The sequence below is a fragment of the Eptatretus burgeri genome, chromosome 4 (genome assembly GCF_056783735.1).
Source record: "Eptatretus burgeri isolate ZD-2024b chromosome 4, Ebu_testis_v1, whole genome shotgun sequence".
NCBI classification, from domain to species: domain Eukaryota; kingdom Metazoa; phylum Chordata; class Myxini; order Myxiniformes; family Myxinidae; genus Eptatretus; species Eptatretus burgeri.
In genome coordinates this window covers 121,533,272-121,558,605 of record NC_140964.1, presented here as the reverse complement: position 1 = coordinate 121,558,605, position 25,334 = coordinate 121,533,272, and the positions used below count along the sequence as shown (strand labels likewise).

The 25,334-nt window shown below is 47.4% G+C and overlaps 1 protein-coding gene across 8 annotated transcripts in view; it reads right to left on the bottom strand.

The window, feature by feature from the left end:
- Positions 1-25,334, bottom strand: part of LOC147029000 (uncharacterized) — a 335,824-nt gene that overhangs the window by 217,663 nt on the left and 92,827 nt on the right. For all 8 annotated transcript variants that reach the window (XM_085879912.1, XM_085879913.1, XM_085879915.1 and 5 more), the window contains 2 exons: positions 17,444-17,570; positions 9,490-12,715 (listed from right to left, as the gene is read on the bottom strand). In XM_085879912.1, the coding sequence (XP_085736038.1) occupies positions 9,490-12,715; positions 17,444-17,570 (3,353 nt within the window). The remainder of the gene's footprint in view (positions 1-9,489; positions 12,716-17,443; positions 17,571-25,334) is intronic.

Below are 25,334 nucleotides of genomic sequence, written 5' to 3'. Positions count from 1 at the left end.
CTTGACTGTTATTTGTTCCATTTTGTCTTGACTGTAATATACGTGCCTTCCGTGTTTCCGTATAAATGTGCATTGCTTGTTGAACTGTTTCCCGCTTTGCTTCATCTCCTTCCTTTTATTGAATCTCCATCTTGCATCACGGAAGGGATTGATAGTGGGTTTAAAACGCCCGGTAAATAATCTGAACCGTCGAGGTCGACGATAACTCCGCTCGGTTATCCCTATAATACCGAACGAACCGCTTCAGCGGTTCGTGTCCGGAGTCGACCTATGGCATGGTACAACTCCTCGGTACGCTACTCGCGCGAGCACTTAGGTAAATCGACCATTCGGCGATCGGACCCTATTTCACGCGGGTAGAATGCGGACTGAGTTGTGGTGAGGTTAAACCCCCACCCGTGACTGGCTCCGGGCGATAGTTCCCAGAGGGTCACGACTGAATTGTCCGTTCCGGTGGGCGATGTGTCGCGATTCGAGTTACGTGGCCGATCGCACGTCGGCGGGTGCGAATTCGCAACATTGGTGTCAGCGAGCGGGAAACAAACTCTCCCGTCTCCAGGTTAAATTCACGGGGATCGGACCAGGGGTGTTCGAGGCGACGCGCCCGTTCCCCTAAAATTACGAGCAAGCCAAATTAATCCGCTTACGTGAAATAAGATGGTGTTTCAAGGCGAGCGGGAGCCGGGGGTATTAGAAATGTATATGTGTAGTAATGTAGAGTCCATGGCCCGGGATGGTTCTTTTTATAAACTCGCCGCTGATGTTAATCCATGGGGGAGCTCACCCTCATTTTCTGAGCACGAACTTTGCTGGCAAATGGATTCGCACAATGGCGGCGCGATCGCACCCCAGTGCAGCACGGAGCGAGCGGCTATTTATGGCGCGACACGAGGCGAGCGCTCCCAACAACCGTTTCAAACCACTTGGGCATGGCAGGCGAGGCAGGCGGACATCGGCGGGTTTCGGAAACAATTGGAGGAAGAATGGAAAACCGAGCTCGAAAAGAAACAAAAGGAGCACGATTTGGAAGTAAAACAACTAATGGAAAAAATATTGGAGGGAGCAAGGCGGTTCAAAGAACTAGAGGGGAGAGTGAGGGAAATACAGTTGGAAGAGAAAAAATGAACACGATGGGGAGTTGGAACAATTGAAGGAAGAGATAAGAACAGGCAATCAGGAAAGAGAAAGCCGAGAACGGAAGATAAAAAGAGGAGAGGGACAGCTGGAGGAAAGGACGGAGGAATTGCTGGAAAAGTCAGAACAGTTCGAAGAACTGCAGGGAGAAATGAGGGAGAAAGGAGAAAAGAAAACAAAGCTAGAGAAGGAAAAACGCAAACAAGATGGGGGAATTGGTGCTACTGAAGCGAGAGGTAAGGACAGGCTAGATTAAAAGAGAAACCCTGGAAAAGGAGATAGAAATGGGAAAGGAACAGCAGGAAAAACTAAAGGAATCCAGTAAGAAAATGGACGAAATAAGGAGGAAGCATGGGAAAGTTGTGCGGAAAGGGGGGAAGAAGCATGTAAATTGAAAGAGGAATTATGGGAAAAAGCTTCTGAGATACTGAAACACGAAACCAAAGAGAGAGGATTACAAAACGAACTAAGGATGTTGAAAGAGGAGAGGAAGAGAGCGGAAAATGAAACGTTGAGGAAACACACTGTACAGATCAAACAGTTGGAAGCCAAACCAAGGTTGGAGTGTGCGGAGATGAGAAAGGAATTAGAAAAGAAAGCTTCTGAGTTTCAGAAACACCAAAACAAAGAGACGGGATTACAAAATGAGCTGAGGATGTTGAGAGAGGAAAGAACGGAAACGGAGATGGAAACGTTAAGGAACCACACTGTACAGATTGAACAGCTGGAAGCGAAGGCCAGATTAAAGAATGAGATGCAAGAAAGACAGTGGAAAAGAACACACACATATATATTATATTATATTGTATTGTGATATAATATATATTATATTGTGACGTCCACGGGACTTGAACAGTCCCGCCAACGTAGAATGAGCCGAAACGATGGAGGCGATTTATTTGTTTATAACCCAAACATGGCGGTTCTAATCGCTCTACCGCAAACGGGACGAGGAAGGTGGCACGAGTCACTTTTCACCGAGTTGATGTTGTTTATTTGTTTTTCTATTATTATCAGAAATAACAAGACTCGGCAAGAAGAGGGATCCGGGGCGATTCGACGGGATGGTGTGGGATCGGGCGTGGGGAAAAACACAGACAATTCCAATGAATATACAGTTCTCAATCCCTCTAAGGCGCCAAGCAGACACACACACACACACACACACACACACACACACACACACACACACACACACACACACACACACACACACACACACACACACACACACACACACACACACACACACACACACACACACAACGTAGCTATCTCTGGTGGTCAGGCTGGACCGTGGTGTGGACGCAACTGTCCCTGGATCGGCACCGGACGAGCCGGCCTTGCTCTCGCCAGGGGGGGCAGGAGAAACCGCGGTGCTGTCGACCTCCTGGTCCTGGCCCAAGTCCGCCCACAGCCGCCAGGGAACCAGCTCCGGCGCCAAGCCGCGAGCAGGAGAGGGAGGCAGGTCCGCCCGCCGCCCGACCCCGCACTCCGAGTCAGCAGAACCCCAGAGCCAACCAAAGCGAGGCACGAGGCTCGGCAAGGCTCCCAGACACGATCAAGAGCACGATCGACTCAGCACAGCAGCCAGGACGCTCTCTGCCGCCACAGGTTCCACACCAAAAAAAAACACGATCTTTTGGTTGTAATCTTCTTCTTCTTCTTTTTTCGACCCCGAACAGAACCTTTTTATCCTTCGTCCTCGTCACTCCCAATCGAGCCGTTTATTGGCCCACCGCCATCGCCTTCCGCCAATCGTGATCACGGGGCGGAGCCATCCGCTGCACTGTCCTGTGACGTCACGGCCAGTCTCCAGAGAATACCAAAAGGGGTTTACGCAGACACATTTACCCTATCCCGTGTCCCTATCTAATTACGTGACATTTATCATTTCCCCCTTGAAGAAATGAACATTTACTAGACAACTTATCACCACTGAATCGCTACTTATTACATCGAGATCCTGGTAAACTCGAACAGCATGGCATACCTAATTAAACATCCTAATTACCCTTTGAATGCATACCCCCCCCTCAAACGTAACACTGCCCCCTCCTCTGGTACCGCAGCTCCTGCAAGGTATATCACAGGCGCTACCGTACCAGCCTTAACACTTACTGACTCACACCTAATTAACCTAACGAAATAAAGTAGGAGGGGCAATGGGCAGCGAGTCGCAGCTAACTTACCTATCCTGCTTAATGTACTACCCCCTTATGGCCTTATCCTCGCCTAAACAATCATTCGTTTTTTTTTTGGTTTTTTTTATTTTATCACATGAGAGCACTGAGCGAAGTTGCACTCCATCCTCCGGATCATCGCTCTTGCCCAGCACTCTTCCAGCGATCTGGGGAGGGGAAACAAAAGGTTCCACAAAAACACAACACTTATACTTTACATTCCTACTCTAAGCCTTAACGACACAATTCACAGGATATTTACACTTGACCGCCTCCCCCAGTGGATGCTAATAGACCCAGCGTTACCTGGGGAGCCAATTTTCAAATTTGCTTGCCCCAAAATTATGCGGACATCATGCCCTTGCTGCACCTGTCAAGTTGTGCGGGATCGAGTGGGACTCACACATCTTCACAACACTCACACCATGGTCATCATCACATTTCTAGGTGATGGTCCTCATTTTAATCATGCAGGCTGAATCCCGTCGTGGCCGTGGGGTGGGTTACCACAAGATGATGGGGGCATCTCATGTGCAACCATGCCCACAGGTAGGCTTTAGTCCAACCCGGACGTTTCTCCGCCCCGCTCCCTTTGATTCCCTCCCCCCTGGTAGCCATCAGCTCTAATCCCGTACAACACTCTGGAAGGGGTCTCACTGGCTCCTCTGGCCTTCCTGGGTCGCCAAGGTCCTACCCGCCTTGGTCGCCCAACCAGACCCTCTCCCAGCTGCCTCCAGACACTGTCACCATTAGCCACCAGGTGGTGAATCTCCTTGAAGGGGGTCGCAATTCACGCTCACCGTGAGCTTCAGCAATCCCTGTGGACAAGCACATCATCCCCACCCACAAAACCCACATGACTCCCCCACCCCATCGGCCTTACATGTGACACCTGCATTTCTAACACTTCACTGACCATGACCTTCCCTGTTACCACACCATGCCCAATAAAAAAAACAATGTGTGCACCATACATTTCACTTCTTCACTTAAAACAACTCACACAGCACTTCTCACCCAATCCACGCACCAGCCATTGGACAGCCACTCGTGCCCGCTTTGTTTCCAATTATCCACTGTCCCGATTGTCACTTTAAAACCCAGCAGAACTTACAAACCCATGCCAATTTTCCCACAATTTTTTTTTTTTTTTTTTAACCAAAGGAGGGCACTTCGCCACAATCTCAGCAGCCGAGCATGGCCGTATATGTTCAGCCCAATCTAGTCTCCCCGACCCCCGACAGTGATCTCCGGACCCGACCGATGAAAGGGCATCTCGGATAGACCTGGCGGCTCAGCAGGAGGATTCACCCTCTCCGAGTCTAAAAGTCTATTGGAGGGTCCCTCCATCGCCGGGTACCGGCAATATCGTTGCATGTGTCCTCTTCGCCCGCACCGGAAACAACTCCCCATAAAAGGCCCCCGTGGGTATCGGTGTAATGTCCCTTCCGGTTCCGGACCCCCTCGGCCATAATCGAATTGCTCTATTGGCTGGGCTGGACCTCGCCATTTGGCGCACCAACTACCGAATTACCCCTTATCAAACTTAACAGTTTCTGGCAGATTTCCTGTAACATTTGGGTAATGCCAATTTCTCCCAGCCCCCCTCCCTGATCCTGAATCTCCGCCTGTCGGATCGTCACCGATGGCCTCTCTGGAACCGGACCCGGCCGACTCCACGAGGCCAGCCTGGCCGCGCACTCGGCCGCTCGGTGAACGGTGGGTGGATCCTGTAACTCCACTAGCGCTCGGACCTCAGGGTCAGGAAGAGCAGCTAAAAATTTCTCGAGTGCCAGTCTGTCCCATGCCTCCACTGTAAGGTCCCGATACGCGATCCTGACTGATTGGTAAATGTCCTGTGCCAGCTCCTGCACTGTCTCACCCGGCTTTAATCTGCGGTGCTGGAGCTGAGCCCGCACCAGATCACAGTTTGCCGCGAACCCAAACCGACGGCTCAACGCCTCGCAAATGTGGGAGCTGGTCAACATCCCCTCCGCGATCACGTTTAACACATCTGCGGCTGGTCCCCGCAACGTTGCCACCAAATTCCCTGTACGTTCCCGCTCATTCCACCCGTTTAGTCGGGAAATGCACTCAAATTGCGTCAGAAAAGCTTCAACGCTCCCTGACCCGTCGAAATTTACCAGGGGGATCACTTTTACGGTGGCCCGCTTCTCAGTTTCTCCCTTGTCCGAATCCAGCCCAGGGATCAAACACCCTTGTGGCTGCGTATCCAATTTCGGAGCCCACTGTGGCCAAAGATGTTTTGTGGTGAGGGTCTCATGGGTCAATTTTGCCTCCTGTTCCAAACGTTGAATGGACCGATTCACCTCTTCCCGCAGGATCTTCTGGGCCTGCACAACCTCCTCCAAGGCTCCGTCGAGAGTTTGTAGCTGCTACTCAACCAACCCGGACACTCTACTTACAAAAGACGGCTCTACCAAGCCTTTATCCAAGACTTCATCTTGGCTCATAATTTTATCTTGTTCGTCCAAATGAGCCTCCAATCCTTTTACCTCCTCCGCCAAATTCATCCCTTGCTTCCTCAGCTCTCCCCACTCTTCAACTTGCAGCTGCATACGAGCATGCACACAGGCACGATGACGTTCCAGGCTTTCATCCACTTTATCAACCCGAATGTTCGTTGCATCAATTTTATCTACCAATTTTTTCCGTATATTTTCCCCCTCCAGTGTAATTTCTCCCTTTGTTTCCTCCAATCTATCCTCGAATTTACTTTGTATTTCTCCCAATTTAACATCCACACACTCCTGCATCTCAGTTTTCATTTTCTCCATCTTTTCCCCCAATTCATCCCTCATTAAATCAATCCGTGCACCCAACTGTTCCCCCATTACCCCCAATTGATCTGTCATTTCTGCCCCCTGTGCCGTCATTTTTGCCATTTGTGCCGTCATTTCTGCCCTCTGTGTCACGAATTGATTTTCCATTTGTGCCGTCATTTCTGCCCTCTGTGTCACGAATTGATTTGCCATTTGTACCGTCATGTCCGCTATTAAACGTTCCAACAGTGTCTGGATCGTCATCGCACCGGTTTCCGGCGCTGCCGGCCCCGTTACGGGTGATGAAGCACGGTCCACGCTCGGAATGGGGGAGGTTCCAACCCTACCCCCGTCTCTCCCCTCTTCCCCCGACTCGCTGCCAGACACGTGGCCTTCCTCCTTAAACATCTGCACATCCGCCATGGTGCAGAAGTCCCGTTTGCCGCCAATTAATTTAAATTTGAAAAATCCCGCCAAAATATTCCCGCGCTCGCACGCTTTTCTGTAATAATTTTATATTCCAATTCGTGGCGAGATTTTAATCCTGGTATATAATTTAGAGGGGTTCGAACATCCAACAACCTGACACCAATGTGACGTCCACGGGACTTGAACAGTCCCGCCAACGTAGAATGAGCCGAAACGATGGAGGCGATTTATTTGTTTATAACCCAAACATGGCGGTTCTAATCGCTCTACCGCAAACGGGACGAGGAAGGTGGCACGAGTCACTTTTCACTGAGTTGATGATGTTTATTTGTTTTTCTATTATCAGAAATAACAAGACTCGGCAAGAAGAGGGATCCGGGGTGATTCAACGGGATGGTGTGGGATCGGGCGTGGGGAAAAACACAGACAATTCCAATGAATATACAGTTCTCAATCCCTCTAAGGCGCCAAGCAGACACACACACACACACACACACACACACACACACACACACACACACACACACACACACACACACACACACACACACACACACACACACACAAAACGTAGCTATCTCTGGTGGTCAGGCTGGACCGTGGTGTGGACGCAACTGTCCCTGGATCGGCGCCGGACGAGCCGGCCTTGCTCTCGCCAGGGGGGGGGCAGGAGAAACCGCGGTGCTGTCGACCTCCTGGTCCTGGCCCAAGTCCGCCCACAGCCGCCAGGGAACCAGCTCCGGCGCCAAGCCGCGAGCAGGAGAGGAAGGCAGGTCCGCCCGCCGCCCGACCCCGCACTCCGAGTCAGCAGAACCCCAGAGCCAACCAAAGCGAGGCACGAGGCTCGGCAAGGCTCCCAGACACGATCAAGAGCACGATCGACTCAGCACAGCAGCCAGGACGCTCTCTGCCGCCACAGGTTCCACACCAAAAAAAAACACGATCTTTTGGTTGTAATCTTCTTCTTCTTCTTCTTCTTTTTTCAACCCCGAACAGAACCTTTTTATCCTTCGTCCTCGTCACTCCCAATCGAGCCGTTTATTGGCCCACCACCATCGCCTTCCACCAATCGTGATCACGGGGCGGAGCCATCCGCTGCACTGTCCTGTGACGTCACGGCCAGTCTCCAGAGAATACCAAAAGGGGTTTACGCAGACACACTTACCCTATCCCGTGTCCCTATCTAATTACGTGACATTTATCATTTCCCCCTTGAAGAAATGAACATTTACTCGACAACTTATCACCACTGAATCGCTACTTATTTCATCGAGATCCTGGTAAATTCGAACAGCATGGCATACCTAATTAAACATCCTAATTATCCTTTGAATGCATACCCCCCCCCCTCAAATGTAACAATATATATATATATTTATATAATATCTATAATATATATTATATATATATATATATATAATATATATTATATATAATATATATATAACATATATATATATATAATATATATATATATATATAATACATATATATATATATATATATTACATATATATATAAATAATACATATATATATATAAATAACACATATATATATATATATAATACATATATATATATATATATATATATATATATATATATATATATATATATATATATATATATATATATATATCGGCGGAGTCCTCCGTGTGCAATATTTTACCTATATATACATACATATATACATGTAGGGTAAAGCGCAAGAAAGCATCAGAAAAGATCATTTTTGAACATGATTGTATTTCCTGCAATCGTGAAGGCCGAATACATGTGAAAAAGGAAGGCATCGACACAAAGGAAGGCACCTCTTCCAGAAAAAGGCAGATGAACGTGATGGATGGCAGAAAGTGCTGCAAATAGCAGAACAGAACAATCATGAGTGGCTCTTAAGGTGAATCCGAGGATTTGATATGTTTGCAGCAGAGGCCCAATACCACCAAAAATGCAGAAAGCAGTATACAGCCAATTATCAGAAACTCGTAACTAATGATCAGGAACCAAATCCCAATGATTATTTTTGCAATTTGCCACGTTTTTGAGATTAAACATACCATATTCTATGATTTTACCCATTTTGGCGGCCATTTTGGACGCCATCTTGAATATCGCAAGAATGCCAGGAATTTTTTTTTGTTAACATCTCAAATGTCTAATATGACCATAAAAGGAAGCTAAAAAAGTTTGTTTGGTAGAGTTCTGCGGGGGGGGGAGGGGTACACGGATACCCTCCGTAGATACTCCCCTATATTGTTTACTTCCCAGAGCTGGAGTGCAATTTTACCTGATTAAAGTTATCATAAATTTTTGCAATTATGTATGCAAAGAAAAAAGTAAACTGAAATGTCAGCATTGCTCCATCAATCAGAATTTTATGAATGCTTCATGCATCTCCAATGTCTCTTGCTAATGGAAAAGTTTTTTTTCGCAAATAGACAATAGGAATGAATCCGTCCATCCATCCATTGGAACCATACTCTGTACAGAGCGTCGGTGCTGCAGAAGCAGTTTCCTTGGCTATTGGGCACAATCCTGGACGGGTCGCCACTCCGATGAAGGATACTCGAATGACTCGATCATCCCCAGCAAGCTGGTACTCATTTTGCTGACCTCAAAAGGATGGCAGGCTGAGTCAGCCCCCTGGTGAAGTAATTCAGTGGGCAATGAGGCTAGAACTCGGGACCCTTGGATCCCAAGCCATCACCCTAACCACTGAGCCAACACCAGGCTTAACAGGAATGAATGCTGCGCACAAATGAAACAAAAATTTGAACAGGAAGAAAAGAGGAAGATATGAAAGAAAAAAGGAAGTAAGGGAATGTGAGAGGAGAAGGGAGCAAAGACAGTCAGAGGGTAAGCAACAAATGTGTCAAAGGGTGATGGGATAGGATGTCAAAGTCCTGCCAAAAATGCATGGAAAAAAAATAAATAAATGAACCCAATACAAACTGCTTACCTGTCAATACAGCACATTCTAAAACTGCTCCTTCTTCTGCTGCACATGTAGAAAGCGCCGCCACATGTCCACCGGAGCAAGGCAGGTGCAGAAGTCTCTCTCCAATGCAAAATGGCACTGCAACTGATCCAACTTCGCCGGAGCAAGGTACGGGAGCATATCTTTCTGCGACGGAGCTCAGCACGGGTGCAGATCTGTCTGCAGAGGCACACGACCGTAGTGTGACCTTCTCCACAGAGCATGACCGCGTGCAGGGTGTGTGTGAAGACACCTCCTCTGCTCCCTCGACGGGCGCCAATGCCTCCTCCGCAACGTCGACATGCACCGCAGGTTCCACAGCAGCCTCCTCTGGTGCCGGCACCTCCATGGCAGCCTTCTCCGGCGCCGGCACCTCCACCACAGCCTCCTCCGGCGCCGGCACCTCCAGCACAGTCTCCTCCGGCGCCGGCACCTCCATCGCAGCCTCCTCTGGCGGCGGAACCTCCATGGCAGCCTCATCTGGTGACAGAACATTCACTGCAGCCTCCTCTGGCGGCGCAACCTCCACCGCATCCTCTTCTGGCGGCACAACCTCCACCGCAGCCTCCTCTGGCAGTGGAACCTCCAGTGCAGCCTCCTCTGGAGGCGGAATCTCCATGGCAGCCTCCCCTGAGGCCGGCACCTCCACCGGTGCTGGCACCTCCATGGCAGCCTCCTCTGGTGACGGCACCTCCATGGCAGCCTCCTCTGGCGACGGAACCTCCAACACAGCCTCCTCTGGCACCTGAACTTCCAACACAGCCTCCTCTGGCACCTGAACCTCCAACACAGCCTCCTCTGGCACCTGATCCTCCACCGCAGCCTCCTCTGGCACCTGATCCTCCACCGCAGCCTCCTCTGGCTCGGGAACCTCTATCGCAGCCTCCTCAGGAGCCGGAAGCTCCATCCCAACTTCCTCTGGCGCCGGAACTTCCACCGCAGCCTCCTCTAGCACCGGAGCCTCCACCGGCACCGCAACCCCCTCTGGCACCGGAACCTCCACCGCAGCCTCCTCTGGTGCCGGAACCTCCAGCGCAGCCTCCTCTTGCGCCAGAAACTCCACCGCATCCTCCTCTGGCGCCTGAACTTCCACCGCAGCCTCCTCTGGCACCGGATCCTCCACCACAGCCTCCTCTGGCGCCGGAACTTCCACCGCAGCCTCCTCTTGTGCCAGAACCTCCACTGCAGCCTCCTCTGGTGCCGGAACCTCCACCACTGCCTCATCTGGCGCCGTAAGCTCCACCGCAGCCTCCTCTGGTGGCGGAAGCTCCACCGCATCCTCCTCTGGCGCCAGAAGCCCCACCGCAGCCTCCTCTGGTGCCGGAAGCCCCACCGGTGCCGGAACCTCCACCGCAGCCTCCTCTGGCACCGGAAGCTCCACCATCGCAGCCTCCCCTGGTGCCAGCACATCCATTGCAGCCTTTCGTGGCTCCAGCACCTGCATCGCAGCCTCTCCTGGCAGTGGCACCCCAATCGCAGCCTCCCGTGGAACCGGCACCTCCACCGCAGCCTCCTCTGGCACTGGCACCTCCACCGCAGCTTTCTCTGGCGTGGGCACCTCCACCACAGCTTCCTCTGGCACCGGCACCTCCACCACAGCCTCCTCTGACGTCGGCACCACCAACGCAGCCTCCTCTGGTGCTGGTACCTCCCCCACACCTTTGTCAGGTGCTTGCACCTCCCCCTCGTCAGGCATTAGCACCTTCCCCACACCAACACTGCGGCCCAGCACATCCTTTGCACCAGTGCCGAGCGCTAGCACATCCCCCGCACACTCGTTTGCTGGCATTTGCCCCACATCAAAGGCAGGAGCAGATGCTGACACACCCCACATATTCTCTGCCAGCACCAAAAATGGTCTACACCACAAATCCTCTGCAGAAGCAGACGTCGGATCACCCTCCGCTGGTCCAACCACTGCCATCTTTTTGGTAGGCTCAGTCGTTGAGACATCCTGTGCTTTCGCTTCAGTTGCAGGCACAGACACATACTGAGCCTCCAGTGCGGGAGCAGGCACAAACACAACCCCAGCCTCCACGGCAGGCGTAGGAGCAGACACATCCTGAGCATCATTGGCAGGTGCAGGTGTTGACACAACCCCATGCTCAATGATGGGTGAAGGTGCTGACACAGCCCCAACTTCTGTGGCGGTTGCAGACGCTGATACAGCCCTATCCACCAGGGCGGGTGCAGACGCCGAGAAAACCCCAGCCTCCACAGCAGGAACAGACTCCAAAACAGCATCAGCCTCCACGCTAACTACAGACGATGACATAGCTCCAGCCCCCATGACGTGCACAGACTGCGACAGAGGTCCGCTCTCCATAGCAGGAGCAGACACCGATACAGCGGCAGCCTCCAACACTGGGACAGATGCCAACACAGCTGCAGCCCCCAAAAAAGGGGTAGACATTGACACAGGTGCACCCCTGAATGTTGGAAAAGACATTGACATAGCCACCTCCCCAAACAGTGGTGTTGGCACTGAGATAAGTCTCGCACCCAACATAGTTGCAGTCCCTGGTACAGCAACAGCCACATCTTTCACCACATTTGCAGACACCAGTGCAGCCTCGGCGTTCTCCACCAGTGCAGAGTCCGACATTGCCTCAACATCCACTGGAGGTACAGTGGGTGGCATAGTGCCCACATCCAAGGCTGATACAGATGCCGAAAAAGCCTCTGCCTCCATAGCTGACTCCAACAAAGCCATGGACTCAATGGGGGGCACTGACACTGACACAACACTGTTCTCTGCAGCTTGTACCAAAGCTGATGCAGCAGTCTCCTCCCTGACTGGTGCAGAGGATGACACAGACCCCGCTTCCGAAGTGAGATTCGAAGCCAATGCAGGAACCACCTCCTTGGGAAATCCGGACAAATCCCCCACCTCCAGAGTGGATTCCGATAAAACTCCTTCCGTTAAACCATGCAACATCGTCATGACTTGCTTCTTGCTGGTGAATGTGCCTGTAGGAAGCGTGCATGAGATTGACCCAGCAGGTATAGCATATGACACCGCCGTAGCAGAGACAGTGCACAGAGACACCGCCACAGTGGGGATGGCACATGATGACACCGTCACTGTTGGCTGTGCAGATGAGGACACTGCCCCAGTTGGCAAGGAGGATGTGTAGATTGCCCCAGCTGGAACAACGCTGGAGGATACATCTTCTATTTGCAAGGCACGCGTGGTATGTTGCAGAAACTGCCATACAAACGGAAGAAATAAAAAACTCAGCATATTCTGAAATTTTATACAAAATGAGATTTATACTTTAAAACAAACAGAAAACTGTACATCTTGTCTTCAATACTGTAAATGTATCCAGCTGGACTTGAATATACACCAAATGTGTATGTATATGTATATATATATATATATATATATATATATATATATATATATATATATATATATATATATATATATATATATATATATATATATATATATATATATATATATATATATATATATATATATATATCTTTGTATGCTCCATAAATTAGGTCAATTGCATATGCAGTGTTGGGGTGAATAAAGATTGAATTCATCAACAAATAACTCATCCCTTATGGAAAGGTTAATTCTTCAGAATTATGGACAGGATAATTCTCAAAGAATTGGTGGGTTTTGAAATTACATGCAATACCCATTCCTCTCCCTCACCCTCATGAAGAGAGGTGGCTGGTGATTGAGAGTGGTGGAGGAATGTTGTGGACAGAGCAGAGCACCAGCTCAGTATCAATCGGCCTCACGCCATAAAATAAATTTGAGGAAGAAAATGTACATGTTCAGTTGTTGATCTTAAAATGGCAGATATAAAAACAATTATTTCCTCCTTTCTCTTTACCTAATTGCAATAACACCATTAACCAACTATCTGCGAACGCTCAGATGCAAGGAAACACCCGAACTATCTTGCTTCCTTTTTAAAGCTTCTATGTTTTAAAGTTTAACCAAGCTACTTAACTACAGACCTATGAGCTCACTTCTAATCATCAGCAAGGTCGTGGAATCCATCATCGCGGTTGATATAAAATCATTCCTTTTCTCCAAAGACCTTTCTCAGATGATCAATTTAGATTCAGATTCAGACCTAAAAATGGAAGGAGGCCCTCAATGACGTGAAATCAGGGCCATCTGTCGAGACATATCTCAAGCTTTTAATACAGCCTGGCATCCTGTCTTGCTCTCCAAACTGTCTGCCGATGACAACCAAGGTCAACTCCACTCTTGGGTTACTGACTTCCTCCACTCTCACAGCCAACATGCGGCTCTCAAAGGAATCTTTTCTTCTCCTCTCCCTGTCAAGGCTGGAGTGCCCCAAGGCAGTTATCTATGCCCCATCCTATTCCTAATCTTCATCAACGATCTCTCTGGCCATCTGGAAAGTTCTTATTATCTCTTTGCTGATGACTCCAAACTCTGCCGTAACATCCCTCATCATTCAGATACACAGGCAGCAGCCTCTTCCCCTTCTTCAGACCTTGACAAAAAACACAAACATGTTAAACACTTGGCATATGTCATTTAATCCTGAAAAACCCCACACACTCTCACTCTCTCTTACTCTGAAAAGATAGAACACTGCTCTTCCCTCTGGGCTGGCTCCCCTGTCTCATACCTTGTTCAGATTTCTGCTATAGAAACCAAGACCATCATAACTGGAATCTCCTGCGATGAAGCACTTTGATATTGCAGACAGATCAGTGGCATCTCTGACTGATACCACCCTCCTCTCTGGTCTTGCACAATCTGCCCTCTCTGTGCTTTATCCCCCACCAGGTATTTGCAAGTTTCATGTAGTCCACCATCAACCCCCTTCTGGTGAATCTCCCAAAATCCAGAATCACTGCTCACCTCCACTCATTTGTTCCTCTTTTTCCCTGCCAGTGGAACCAACTTCCACATTTTCTTCAATCTCATTCTTCCTTTCAGGTCTTCAAGACAGAATTGTTCACCACCATATTAGATCATCTTCCATTTCAAACAATGATATTTTTGTTCCACAGTTTAACGACCCCATTCCCCCCACCCCTTTCCAAATTTCTCGTATTTTTCCTTCCTGAGAGTTTGCTTTTGCGCCCATCTTGTGCTCCGTGCTCCAATAGCCCTCATCCTTCCCTTCCTTCCCTGAAACCCTCGTTTGTCTGTCGTCATCTATTTTATCCCTCGGCTCTGCTGTTGGTGTTTCTCGCCACTCTAGCTCCTGTTCCTTTTGTTCTGGTGCATCCTGATCGGTTCTGTGTTGTAGCACTTCCACAAGTGTGGACTTCAGACACAAAAAAAAACAGCCAAAAGCCTTGGAGTTTCTGGAATGCCAGTAAATTTTTTCATTATTACCTCTGCCACCGAAAGTGGAAGAAGGTGATGTTTTCACCCCTGTCTGTCAATTTGTCCATTTGTTTGTGTGCAGGATGTCTCAAAAAGTTGTGGACAGATTCAGCTGAAATTTGGTGGGCAGGTTTGGTGTGTGACAAGGACTAATTGATTAGATATTGGTGAAGATCCAGCTATGGATCCAGATAATAGAATTTTTTAAATGCTTCTTCACCATTTGGAGGGCCAAAAACAATATATAGCAGGATATCTCAAAAAGTTGTGGACGAAACTTGGTTGACAGGTTGTGCATTTGACAAGGACGAATGGATTCGATTTTGGTGAAGATCCGAATCTGAAACCGATCATTTAAGTGCTTCTTCACCATTGAGAGACGGGACTAAAACTATATCCAGCATGATATTTCAAAAATGTCTTGGGTCCAATATGTGCTGCTGGATCAGGCAGTGTGGTGAAGGTATGCACTCCACTGCGTGCGCTTCTCGTTTTCTTTGTTTTCATAAAGTATTCCAAAACATGTTATGACCGGTAATTAAAGTGTTGGTTAAACAAATTTTGATTTTAAAATCTAGATTATGCTTCAAAAGTACCAAAATATTGGCATGATTAAAAGTCAATTTTATGGTCAGAAATGCCTGAGAATGCAAAAGAGACCCTCTTGGAACTGCAGTTATGTGGGGCCAGCCTTAGGGCCACCGACATCCAGCCTGTCATCATGGGATCCTAGATGGGCAATATTTAATTGAGACCTGCAACTGAAAAGACTAAAAACTTCACCATCATCCCTCAGCAGTAAGACGAGTGTCAGTGACAAATGTGACAGCTCAGGAATTGGAGGAGTTGGCGACAGATTAAGATTGACACTTGGTGCTCCCAAAGAAGATCTGTGTAACAGTTGCAAACAGACTGTCATTTGGTCTCATTCAACAAGAGAAATGATAATGGAATATTTTTTAGTAGTATGAGAGGAGAACATTGAGTCAGTGCTTGAGAAGATATAAAAGGTACAGAGAGTTGGAGGCTGAGTGCAGGGAGAAAGGATGGCACATTTAGTACATGACATTTGAGGTGGTGGATGGGTGGGAGAAGGGTATGTTGGTGAATCCTTTTATACCTTTGTTTAAGATTGGGGTTTGTGGAAGGGTGAAGAGGAAAGTGTCTGAGGAACGGGTACAAGTCGTTTTCAATTCTATTTTAACAACTCGAGCACCTCAAGACTGTATATGCAATTATTGTGCTGTGTCAATAAATCTTCATAAGTAATAAGAACCAGTCTAAAATGTAAAATGATGTCGGGGTTGTCTGCTCAAAAAAAAAAAAAATAATAATGTGTAAAGGTAGGGATGGTCACAAAAATTTTATGTGAAACAATCCCTGCATCTTTCTTTGAACAATGGTCATTGCCTGTCCATTAATGCATCAATTTGCAATGATAGTGCATGTTGATCATTTCCATGTATGAATCTGACCAGTGGAATATTAAACCATTAGAAACACACACGCACACTTCAGCTACTGATTGCGAAACTAAAATCAACAGAGACCTGTTGTGCCATTTGCAAACACAACCATTATTCAAAGAAAGATGTAGGAATGGTTTCACATAATTTATTGTGACCATCGCTACCTTGTTACCATACCATCCCCAACATCCTTTCGCATTTTTCAAAATGGTTTTTATTACCCATTCTTCACTGAACTTCAAAAATATATATTTACATTTTTACTCACCAACTTTATTTAATGTCTGTCACACTCCATTGAAGAGAAGTCAATGAAAAATTGCATGGCTTTATACGTATGTGCGTGCGAGCTTTACTGACGGAAGAAAGTTCCTGCACGCTGTGCATTTAATGCCATACCTGTGATAATTACCTTATTTATACAATTATAATTATTGTACTTCTGGCAACAATGGTTGTCGGCTGTACGTAATATTCCATCGGAAACCACACCTGTCTTTAAAAGTGGCTTCCTGTTGGTGCTAAGATCGGACTATGTAATATTATGCCATTAACCACACCCTTTATGTATGTTTGGCCCTCGGGTAATTGTGTCACCATGTGCATGCCCCTACCAAGCTGATTGACAGGCTTTGTTCCACCCATGCTTCTTTTCCCTTCTCATTCCAATGCATTCTTTTCTGCCGACTCTTCATGGAATCCTTTCAAGTTATCAAAATTTCAAGTAATTATCGACATTAGCACTAGAAAATGCAGAAGATTCATGTTGAAATGAAGTCCTGAGCTGAAATTAATTTAGTTAGGCTGTTTGACAAGAAGAAAAAGAAGCGGAATATGAATCACAAATAGGCCATTTTGGGTTGGTCAGTTTTGTCGCTCAGCAATGTTGTCCAAAAGTTCCACGAGTGTTATTGGATGTCAAATCTACCTACAGATGACTGGGAAGTACTTTAAAGGTTGACAAGTTTGTATCGTGGTCGATTTATTTGAGGATTTGCCCTGTATTAAACCTGTGGAATGTCCATGACATCCATACCATTGGAAGTCTCTTGACTTCTTGACTATGTGTGTGCAAATATTACACAAAGGTCAGCCTATTTGTATGAGAAAGAGGGTGTTGCCTTACCTGAGGGCCAAAAATGCAATTAGCTCGACAAAGCTGCAGGGTGAAAGATGGTGGCCTGCACAAGGTGGTGTTGAAGTCCACCATATTTTCTCCATGCAGCAAGAAGACGAGTTCAAATATTTTTTTCCTGATCAGTGCACACACAAAAAGCCCCCATTACCATTGGCATTGGAAATGACAAGAAAAGTTGTCATGAGGTCACAATGAACTGTTGAGACATGAAAATATTTTAGAACAGAGCAATCATCAAATATATCTCGACTCCTCCCATGCTCTTCTAGCCAAAGAAGCTGCATAAAGCAACCATGAAAGGCCACAAAAAGTAAGCCCCTTGATGTTTCAAACCCTTCACAGAGTTCCTCCACAGCTGTATAGACGTTTACAAATAGTACACACATGAGAATCCATGCCTGGTGTTAGCTTAATGATTCGGGTGGTGGGCTTGGGATCCGAGGGTCCTGAGTTCAAATCCCACTTGGCTGTTGGATTATTACCAGGTGGGGTTAACTCAGACTGTCATCCTTCCGAGGTTGGCAAAATGAGTACCAGCTTGCTGGTATCCTGTGTCGGAGTGGCGACCCGTCTAGGATTGTGTCCAATAGCCAAGGAGACTGCTTAGGCAGCACCAACGCTCTGCAAAGAGTATGGTCCAAATGGATGGATGAGAATCCCAATGCTGCACACCCTCTCAGCTGCCAGACCGGTTTCAATGCTTGTTGGCAAATAACACTGAACAACAAATTTCAAAAAAACTTTTTTACTGGAGATGTGTAAAGTGATTAAGACTAATTTGGGTACGCTGATTTCAAAAATCATAACCGTTTTGCTGTATCACGTCAGGATTTTCAGGAACAGAAATATTCCCATTGCCTAGAAGTCAGGATTTCAATGAAATTTACATATGTCTTTAACATGTCTATTTCGTACAATTGTTGTTAACTTGTGTTATATTTCTTTCTTTCAGATAAAGATGAGTAGGCGTTCCTGTACCAATCATCCTGACAACTTCTGTTATGTTTGTGGTCGGTATACCAAAAAAGATCAACAGCGAAGTATATCTACAGCAGTGAAAATGAAGGCCGCCTACTTTCACTACTTCGGGTGTAAGGTGGGGGACCAAGAACAGAGCTGGGCACCACACATCTGCTGCACAAGCTGTCACACAACCTTGACTCAGTGGTTGGTGGGCAAGCGCGCGAGCATGCCATTTGCGGTGCCCATGATATGGCGTGAGCCGCAGAATCATCATGATGATTGTTATTTCTGCTGCACAATCATCGCCGGATTCAACAAGAAGAATAAAGGTCACGTCAAGTACGCTGACTGCGTCTCTGCTCGTAAACCTGTGCCTCATGATGACGAGAACCCCGTTCCAACACCTCCAGCTGATCAGAACATAGCTGTAAGCAGTGGTGAAGAGGATGGTGATGATGAACCTTTTGAACCCAACACTCAAGAATCACACCTTCTGAACCAGGGAGACTTAAATGATCTTGTAAGAGATCTCTCGCTGTCAAAGGCGAAGGCAGAGCTGCTTGGATCAAGACTGCAGCAGTGGAATCTACTTGAACCTAACACCAAGATATCCTTGTTCAGAGCACGACACAGAGACATGGCTGAGTTCTTTGAGATGGAAGACACGATGACATTCTGCAGTGACATCAACGGTCTGTTGAAAGAACTTGGGTGTGATCACGATCCTGCAGACTGGCGCCTCTTCATCGACTCGGGGAAGAACAGCTTGAAGGCTGTTTTGCTCCACAATGGCAACGAGAAACCATCAGTCCCACTGGCTCACGCGTTCGGCATGACAGAGACCTATGAGACTATGCGGCAGCTGCTTGATTCCATCAAGTACAATGACTTCAACTGGCACATCTGCGGAGACTTGAAAGTGGTGGCGCTGTTGTTAGGGCTGCAGTCAGGCTACACGAAATACATGTGCTTCCTTTGTCTCTGGGATAGCAGAGACGACAAGAATCACTGGACAAAGAAAGATTGGGAAGAGCGAAAAGAGCATGTACCTGGTCGACACAACGTGAAGCATGTCGCCCTTGTCGACCCAGCCAAGGTTTTCCTTCCACCACTCCACATAAAGCTCGGCTTGATGAAAAGTTTTGTATGGGCAATGGATCTGAATGGGCGTGGGTTTTTATACCTCAAGGAAAAGTTTGGCAACACCTTGTCGGAGGCCAAGATCAAGGCTGGTGTCTTTGTTGGACCGCAAATCCAACAGATTATGAAGGACGAAACTTTTCCGACAACTCTAAACCCCAAAGAGCTGGCAGCGTGGAGGAACTTCAAAGCTGTGACGGACAACTTCTTGGGGAACGAGCGCGCGGACAACTATGAAGAAATAGTGCAGCAGCTGCTGGAGTCCTTCAGGAAACTTGGCTCCAGGATGTCCCTGAAAATCCATTTCCTACACCAGCACCTGAACTTCTTCCCTGACAACTTGGGAGCAGTCTCGGACGAGCACGGCGAGCGATTCCACCAAGAGATTTGACTCATGGAGACGCGTTACCAAGGGCGGCACAACCCGAACATGATGGGCGATTTCTGCTGGTTCCTGCATCGTGAAACTGACACAGAGCAGCACAAACGCAAAGCCAAATGCCTAAAGCATTTTTAATTACATTCTAGTGGAGTTTTTCTGTAATTTCTATAATTTTGAAGCATTCATGATGAAATAAATGAATAAATGAATTTTTGTAAATTTCATTGAAATCCTGACTTCTAGGCAATGGGAATATTTCTGTTACTGAAAATCCTGACGTGATACAGCAAAACGGTTATGATTTTTGAAATCAGCGTACCCAAATTAGTCTAAATCACTTTACACATCTCCAGTAAAAAAAATTTGTTGTTCAGTGTAATCAGTGACAGCACAGAGAAAAATGATACTAACGAAGCTCCCAAGCATGTACTACGTGGAAAACATCAAAAGCAGTCAACATATGAATTTTTAAAAAACGAAGACCCACCCACATCTCTCACTTGTGAATGGAGGGAATAATGAATTAGCTTTCACCAAATCAATTTAACCCAGGTGGCTAGGATTATATAAATAAATGGACTCCTCCCATGCTCTTCTTGCCGAAGAAGCTGCATAAAGCAACCATGAAAGGCGACCCAAGGTGAGCCCTTTGCTATTTCATCAATGATATCTCCGCCTCTGGAAAATCCTCCATCTCTCTGCTGATGACTCAACCCTCTACCGTACGATCTGCCATCCCCCAGATCAGCAAGCAGTAGCCTCTTCACTCTCTGCAGATCTGGATAAAATCACAAGCTGGTCCAAAACTTGGAACATGTCTTTCAATCCTGACAAATCTCACACTGACCATGTCTCTCCAAAAGGGCAGTCTGAAAAACTCCCCCATCTACTTTCTCAACAATCCTCTTGAAGAAGTCCTTTCATTCAATCTTATGGGTCTCACTATCTGCCATTTAGTGTAGTAGAGAGTAGAAAATCATGCAAATTATGATACAAGCATCTAATTTGGCATTTCTGTTCTGCAGGGCTTTCTCATCAAATCTGCCCGATTGGCCATTTGAAAATCCAAATTTTGAAAAATTTCAAGAAAAAAAAAAAATTCAAAAAAATTTGAAATCACTGCTGGCTGAAATTCTTGAAGCGCAAGTGAACATCATAGACAGAGAACCAAGGGGAGATGCAGTCATCATTGATGGCTCAGCACTTATCAATGCCCTACCTCCACGCACTTCAAAGATATTTGATGACTATGCTAAAGAAGACATCATGCCAAAGGTGGAATCCTATGGTGCCAAGTACGAGAGGGTGGACGTAGTGTTTGATGTGTACAACAAGTCAAGTCTGAAGTCCGAGGCAAGGTCGAAAATGGGGCAAGGAATCAGAAGAAGAGTGACAGGAACCAGTAAGACCCCAAGTAACTGGAGAAGCTTTCTTCGAGATGACAGCAACAAGAATGAGCTGTATCACTTCATTGCGGAAAAGATGTGTGAAGCACAAACGACAAGCACAGTCATTGTCACAAAAGGAGAAGATGCCATTAGCAACACAAGTAAGTCACTGGATGCTGTGTCTCCATGAAGAAGCTGACACTCGAATATTTGTACATGCCAGGGATGCAACGACGGATGGTAGCAAGTCCATTATCGTAAAGGCTAATGACACAGACGTATCCATCCTTACATGATACACAGACGTATCCATGCCATCCTTACAGGAACTAGGTCTTCAGAACATGTGGATTGCCTTTGGCCAAGGAGCCAAGGCGCAATGGATTCCAATCCATGAGGTAGTTTCTGCAATAGGGCCTGAGAAAGCTAGAGGGATCCCATACATTCACTGGATGTGACGACGTGTCTGCCTTCCACGGTAAGGGGAAGAAAACTGCATGGCAGATTTGGAACGTCTTTAATGATGTTTCTGAAACATTCACCAATCTCAGCCAGCATCCAACATTGATTCGTGATCTTGTCTTTTTTGAAGTTTTTTTTTTTATTTTTTTAATTTTTCATAATCTGGATTTTCAAATGGCCAATCAGGCAGATTGGAGAACAAATGTGCCAAATTTGATGCTTGTATCATCAATTGCACGATTCCTCTCAAAAATTGCTGTTATCTGCCCGACTAATGATCTTTCCTGAGAAAGCCACATTTCCAACATGGCCTCAAAGCCCAGTCACCGACTGGGCATCCTCTTGTCGTGCAAAATCCTTCCTTGGCACACCTGAGCTCCTGAACATATAGAAAGCTTTCATCCGCAGCCTCATGGAATACTGCTCTCCCCTCTGGGCTGGTGCTCCTGACTCTCACCTTTCTCGGCTTCAGGCTGTGGAAACCAAGGCATTGAGGATCATTGGTATCTCACGCGATGAGGCTGAGTCTTTGGGTCTCTCACTCTCTCACCGCAGGCAGGTTGGTGGTCTTTGTGTTCTGCAGTCTCTTCTCCAGCCTCGGCCCCCCTGCTCTGTCTGAGATATGCCCCACCACCCCCCCCCCAATATTTTCACAGGGCACTCAAGGTCGACCAGCAACCTCCTTATGGTAAAACTATACCAAAATCAAGAATAACTGCTCACCTTCACCCTTTTATTTCTCTTTTTTCCCCACCTTTGGAACAAACTCCCACACTTTCTTCAATCCCACTCTTCCCTCCAGATCTTCAAAACAGCTGTTCACCATCATCTCTTACCCTCCCCCATCCAAAACCATGATCTTTTCTACCCCCATTAATCCACCCCAAACCCACCTCCTTTAAATTCCCTGCTTTCCTTCCTGAAAGTCCCTGTAGTGTCCATCTTGTATACCCCATGTACCCCACCCCATCCCTCACCCTTCCACAGATCTCCTAATGTTTCTGTTCCCCACTGTTTCGTCCTTCCCTCTCCCACCCCTCTTGTCTCCTGCTACCCTTGTGTACGTTCTGTGTGTTAGCTCTTATACGAGCCTCGACATTGTATTAAAAAAAGAAAAACCCTTCCCAGAGTTCCTCCACAGCTGTAAAGATGTTCACAAATAGCACAAACATTCGAATCCCAATTCTACACACCCCCTCAAGCTGCCGGACCGGTTTCAACGCTTGTTGGCAAAACATCAGTGACAGCGCATACAGAAATGTATACTAACGAGGCTCCCAAGCATGTACTACATGGAAAAAGTCAAAAGCAGTCAACATATAAATGAAAAAAACGAAGACCCACCCACATCTCACCTGTGAATGGAGGGAATAACCAATTCATAATTTATATATATTATGATAATAAATAATTGGTTATTCCCTCCATTCACAGGTGAGAGATTTAGGTGGGTCGTCGGTTTTTTTTCATATATATGTTGACTGCTTTTGACAATTAGTGAACTCCCTCACAAAGACACAACTACTGACTGCAAAAGGTTGAAACTGCTTTACGATGGCACAGACAGTTCGTGCTTGTCCCTGCAAGTACCGATCGTGTACAACCTTTTAGCTGCTGGTTGCATCATTGGGTAGGGGCACAGCTAAGCCGATGATGCAGCGCTCCCATTACCAGAACACTGGTGCTCATTTCGTCAAACTCAGGATGACAGGCTGTGTCAACCATCTGGTGTTAATTCAGTGGCCGACGGGGATCGAACTCAGGACCCAAGGATCCCAAGCCACCACCCGAACGGTGAAGCCAACACCAGGCTAGTACCTGCAAGTACAAGTTATGTCGTCAACACAACAGTTATTAACAAATCAATGCGGATACTTTGATTCACCCTCGTATATATTGTTGTAGAATTCCCGCCCGCCGGCGTGTGAACGACCGCGTCTAACCAATAGCGGTCGCTTCGCACACCGAACGGACAATCCAGTCGTGACTTTCTGGAACAACGACACAAACCAGTCACGAGTGGGTTTTTAATCCCACCACAACCTTGTCCGCCCTCTACCCGCGCTACAGGGTCCGATCGCCAAATCTTCGATTTACCTAATTGGTCGCGCGGGTAGGTTACCGAGAGATTGTACCTCAACGGGACCGCTTGGAAATGAGCCGCTTAAGCAGCTCGCTTCCTTTTGGGATAACCGAGCGGGGTATTATCGCGCAGTCACGTTGGACCCGATCACTTTACCGGCTATTTAAAAACCAACTATATTCTCAATGCAACATGGGGCAGTTCAATGAGGGAATGGACGTAACGAACAGGTTTACATTCACACAAGGACATTTATTATAAGAAAACACGAATGCAATTAAACAAGGCGAAACACGTATGCAATTATACAAGCAACAAAAGCACGACAAAAGAACTACAACCGTCGACTTATTATGTACAGTCACTTGCACTTAACAGCAGTTCCTACTTATTAAACGAACCAACGGACGGACGCACGCACGCACGCACGCACGCACGCACGCACACACACACACACACACACACACACACACACACACACACACACACACATACACACACACACACACACACACACACACACACACAAAAAATGGTGGCAGAGGCCTTTAATAACGGGCTCCAGCTCGGAGGACAGGTGAGCTGAAACCCAGAGCCTATCTCGAACCTCTCCACCTCGTGTGGTCTTCAAGTTGTTCGGACCCGGGCTCCAGCGAGAGCGAGCTGGATCCAATCGCCATGATCCTTCCCGTCGATGCGTCGCTTCCCCGAGGAATCACCTCCAAGAAGAGGTCGATGAGTCGCACCAAGCCGGGAACCAAAATGGAGAACAAAGAGCTCCACAAACCAAGAGGAAGAAGAAGCCACCATTCGCAGCTCGAGCCAAACAACCGGCTCAACTTCCTTTACTTCCAAAACAAGGCAGTTTGAAGCAAAAAGCTCTCCCGAGCCAAGCAGAAGCCGAAGCTCACGGAACCATCAAAGCAAAAAGCTTCCTCTCGAGCCAGGCCGCAGCCGAAGCTCACGGAACCATCAAAGCAAAAAGCCTCCTCTCGAGCCAGGCCGCAGCCGAAGCTCACAGAGCCAGCCGAAGCAAAAAGCTTCCGAAGGCCTCAACCCTAACGCAAGCCAAGCAGGACCCGATGGTCTGCTGAACGGCTACTCTCAGCTCCCTTTCCCAACTCTGCCCTTCCAACTCTGCCCACGAACAAAAGAAAAAGATCTCCTCTTCTCCTTCTCCCGCCCTTTCCCCGATCCGGGCGTGACTCATGCCCTCGCGCTCCATCCCCCGCTCAGCCGTGGGTGGGAGGGGGTTGTTGACATCATGAGTCACGGGACGGCAGGGTGGTTCTTGCTCTTTGCAGAAGAGGGGGAGGGATGTATCCATTGTTCGTTCCCTAACTATGAAAATCGATCCGCAGCGCATCCAATCGATTTCTGAACATTTAAACAATGAAAGGTGAGCTATCTCGGGAACAAGCACTTATCGACATAGCTGACTAAAGGAATGTGTATGTTGTG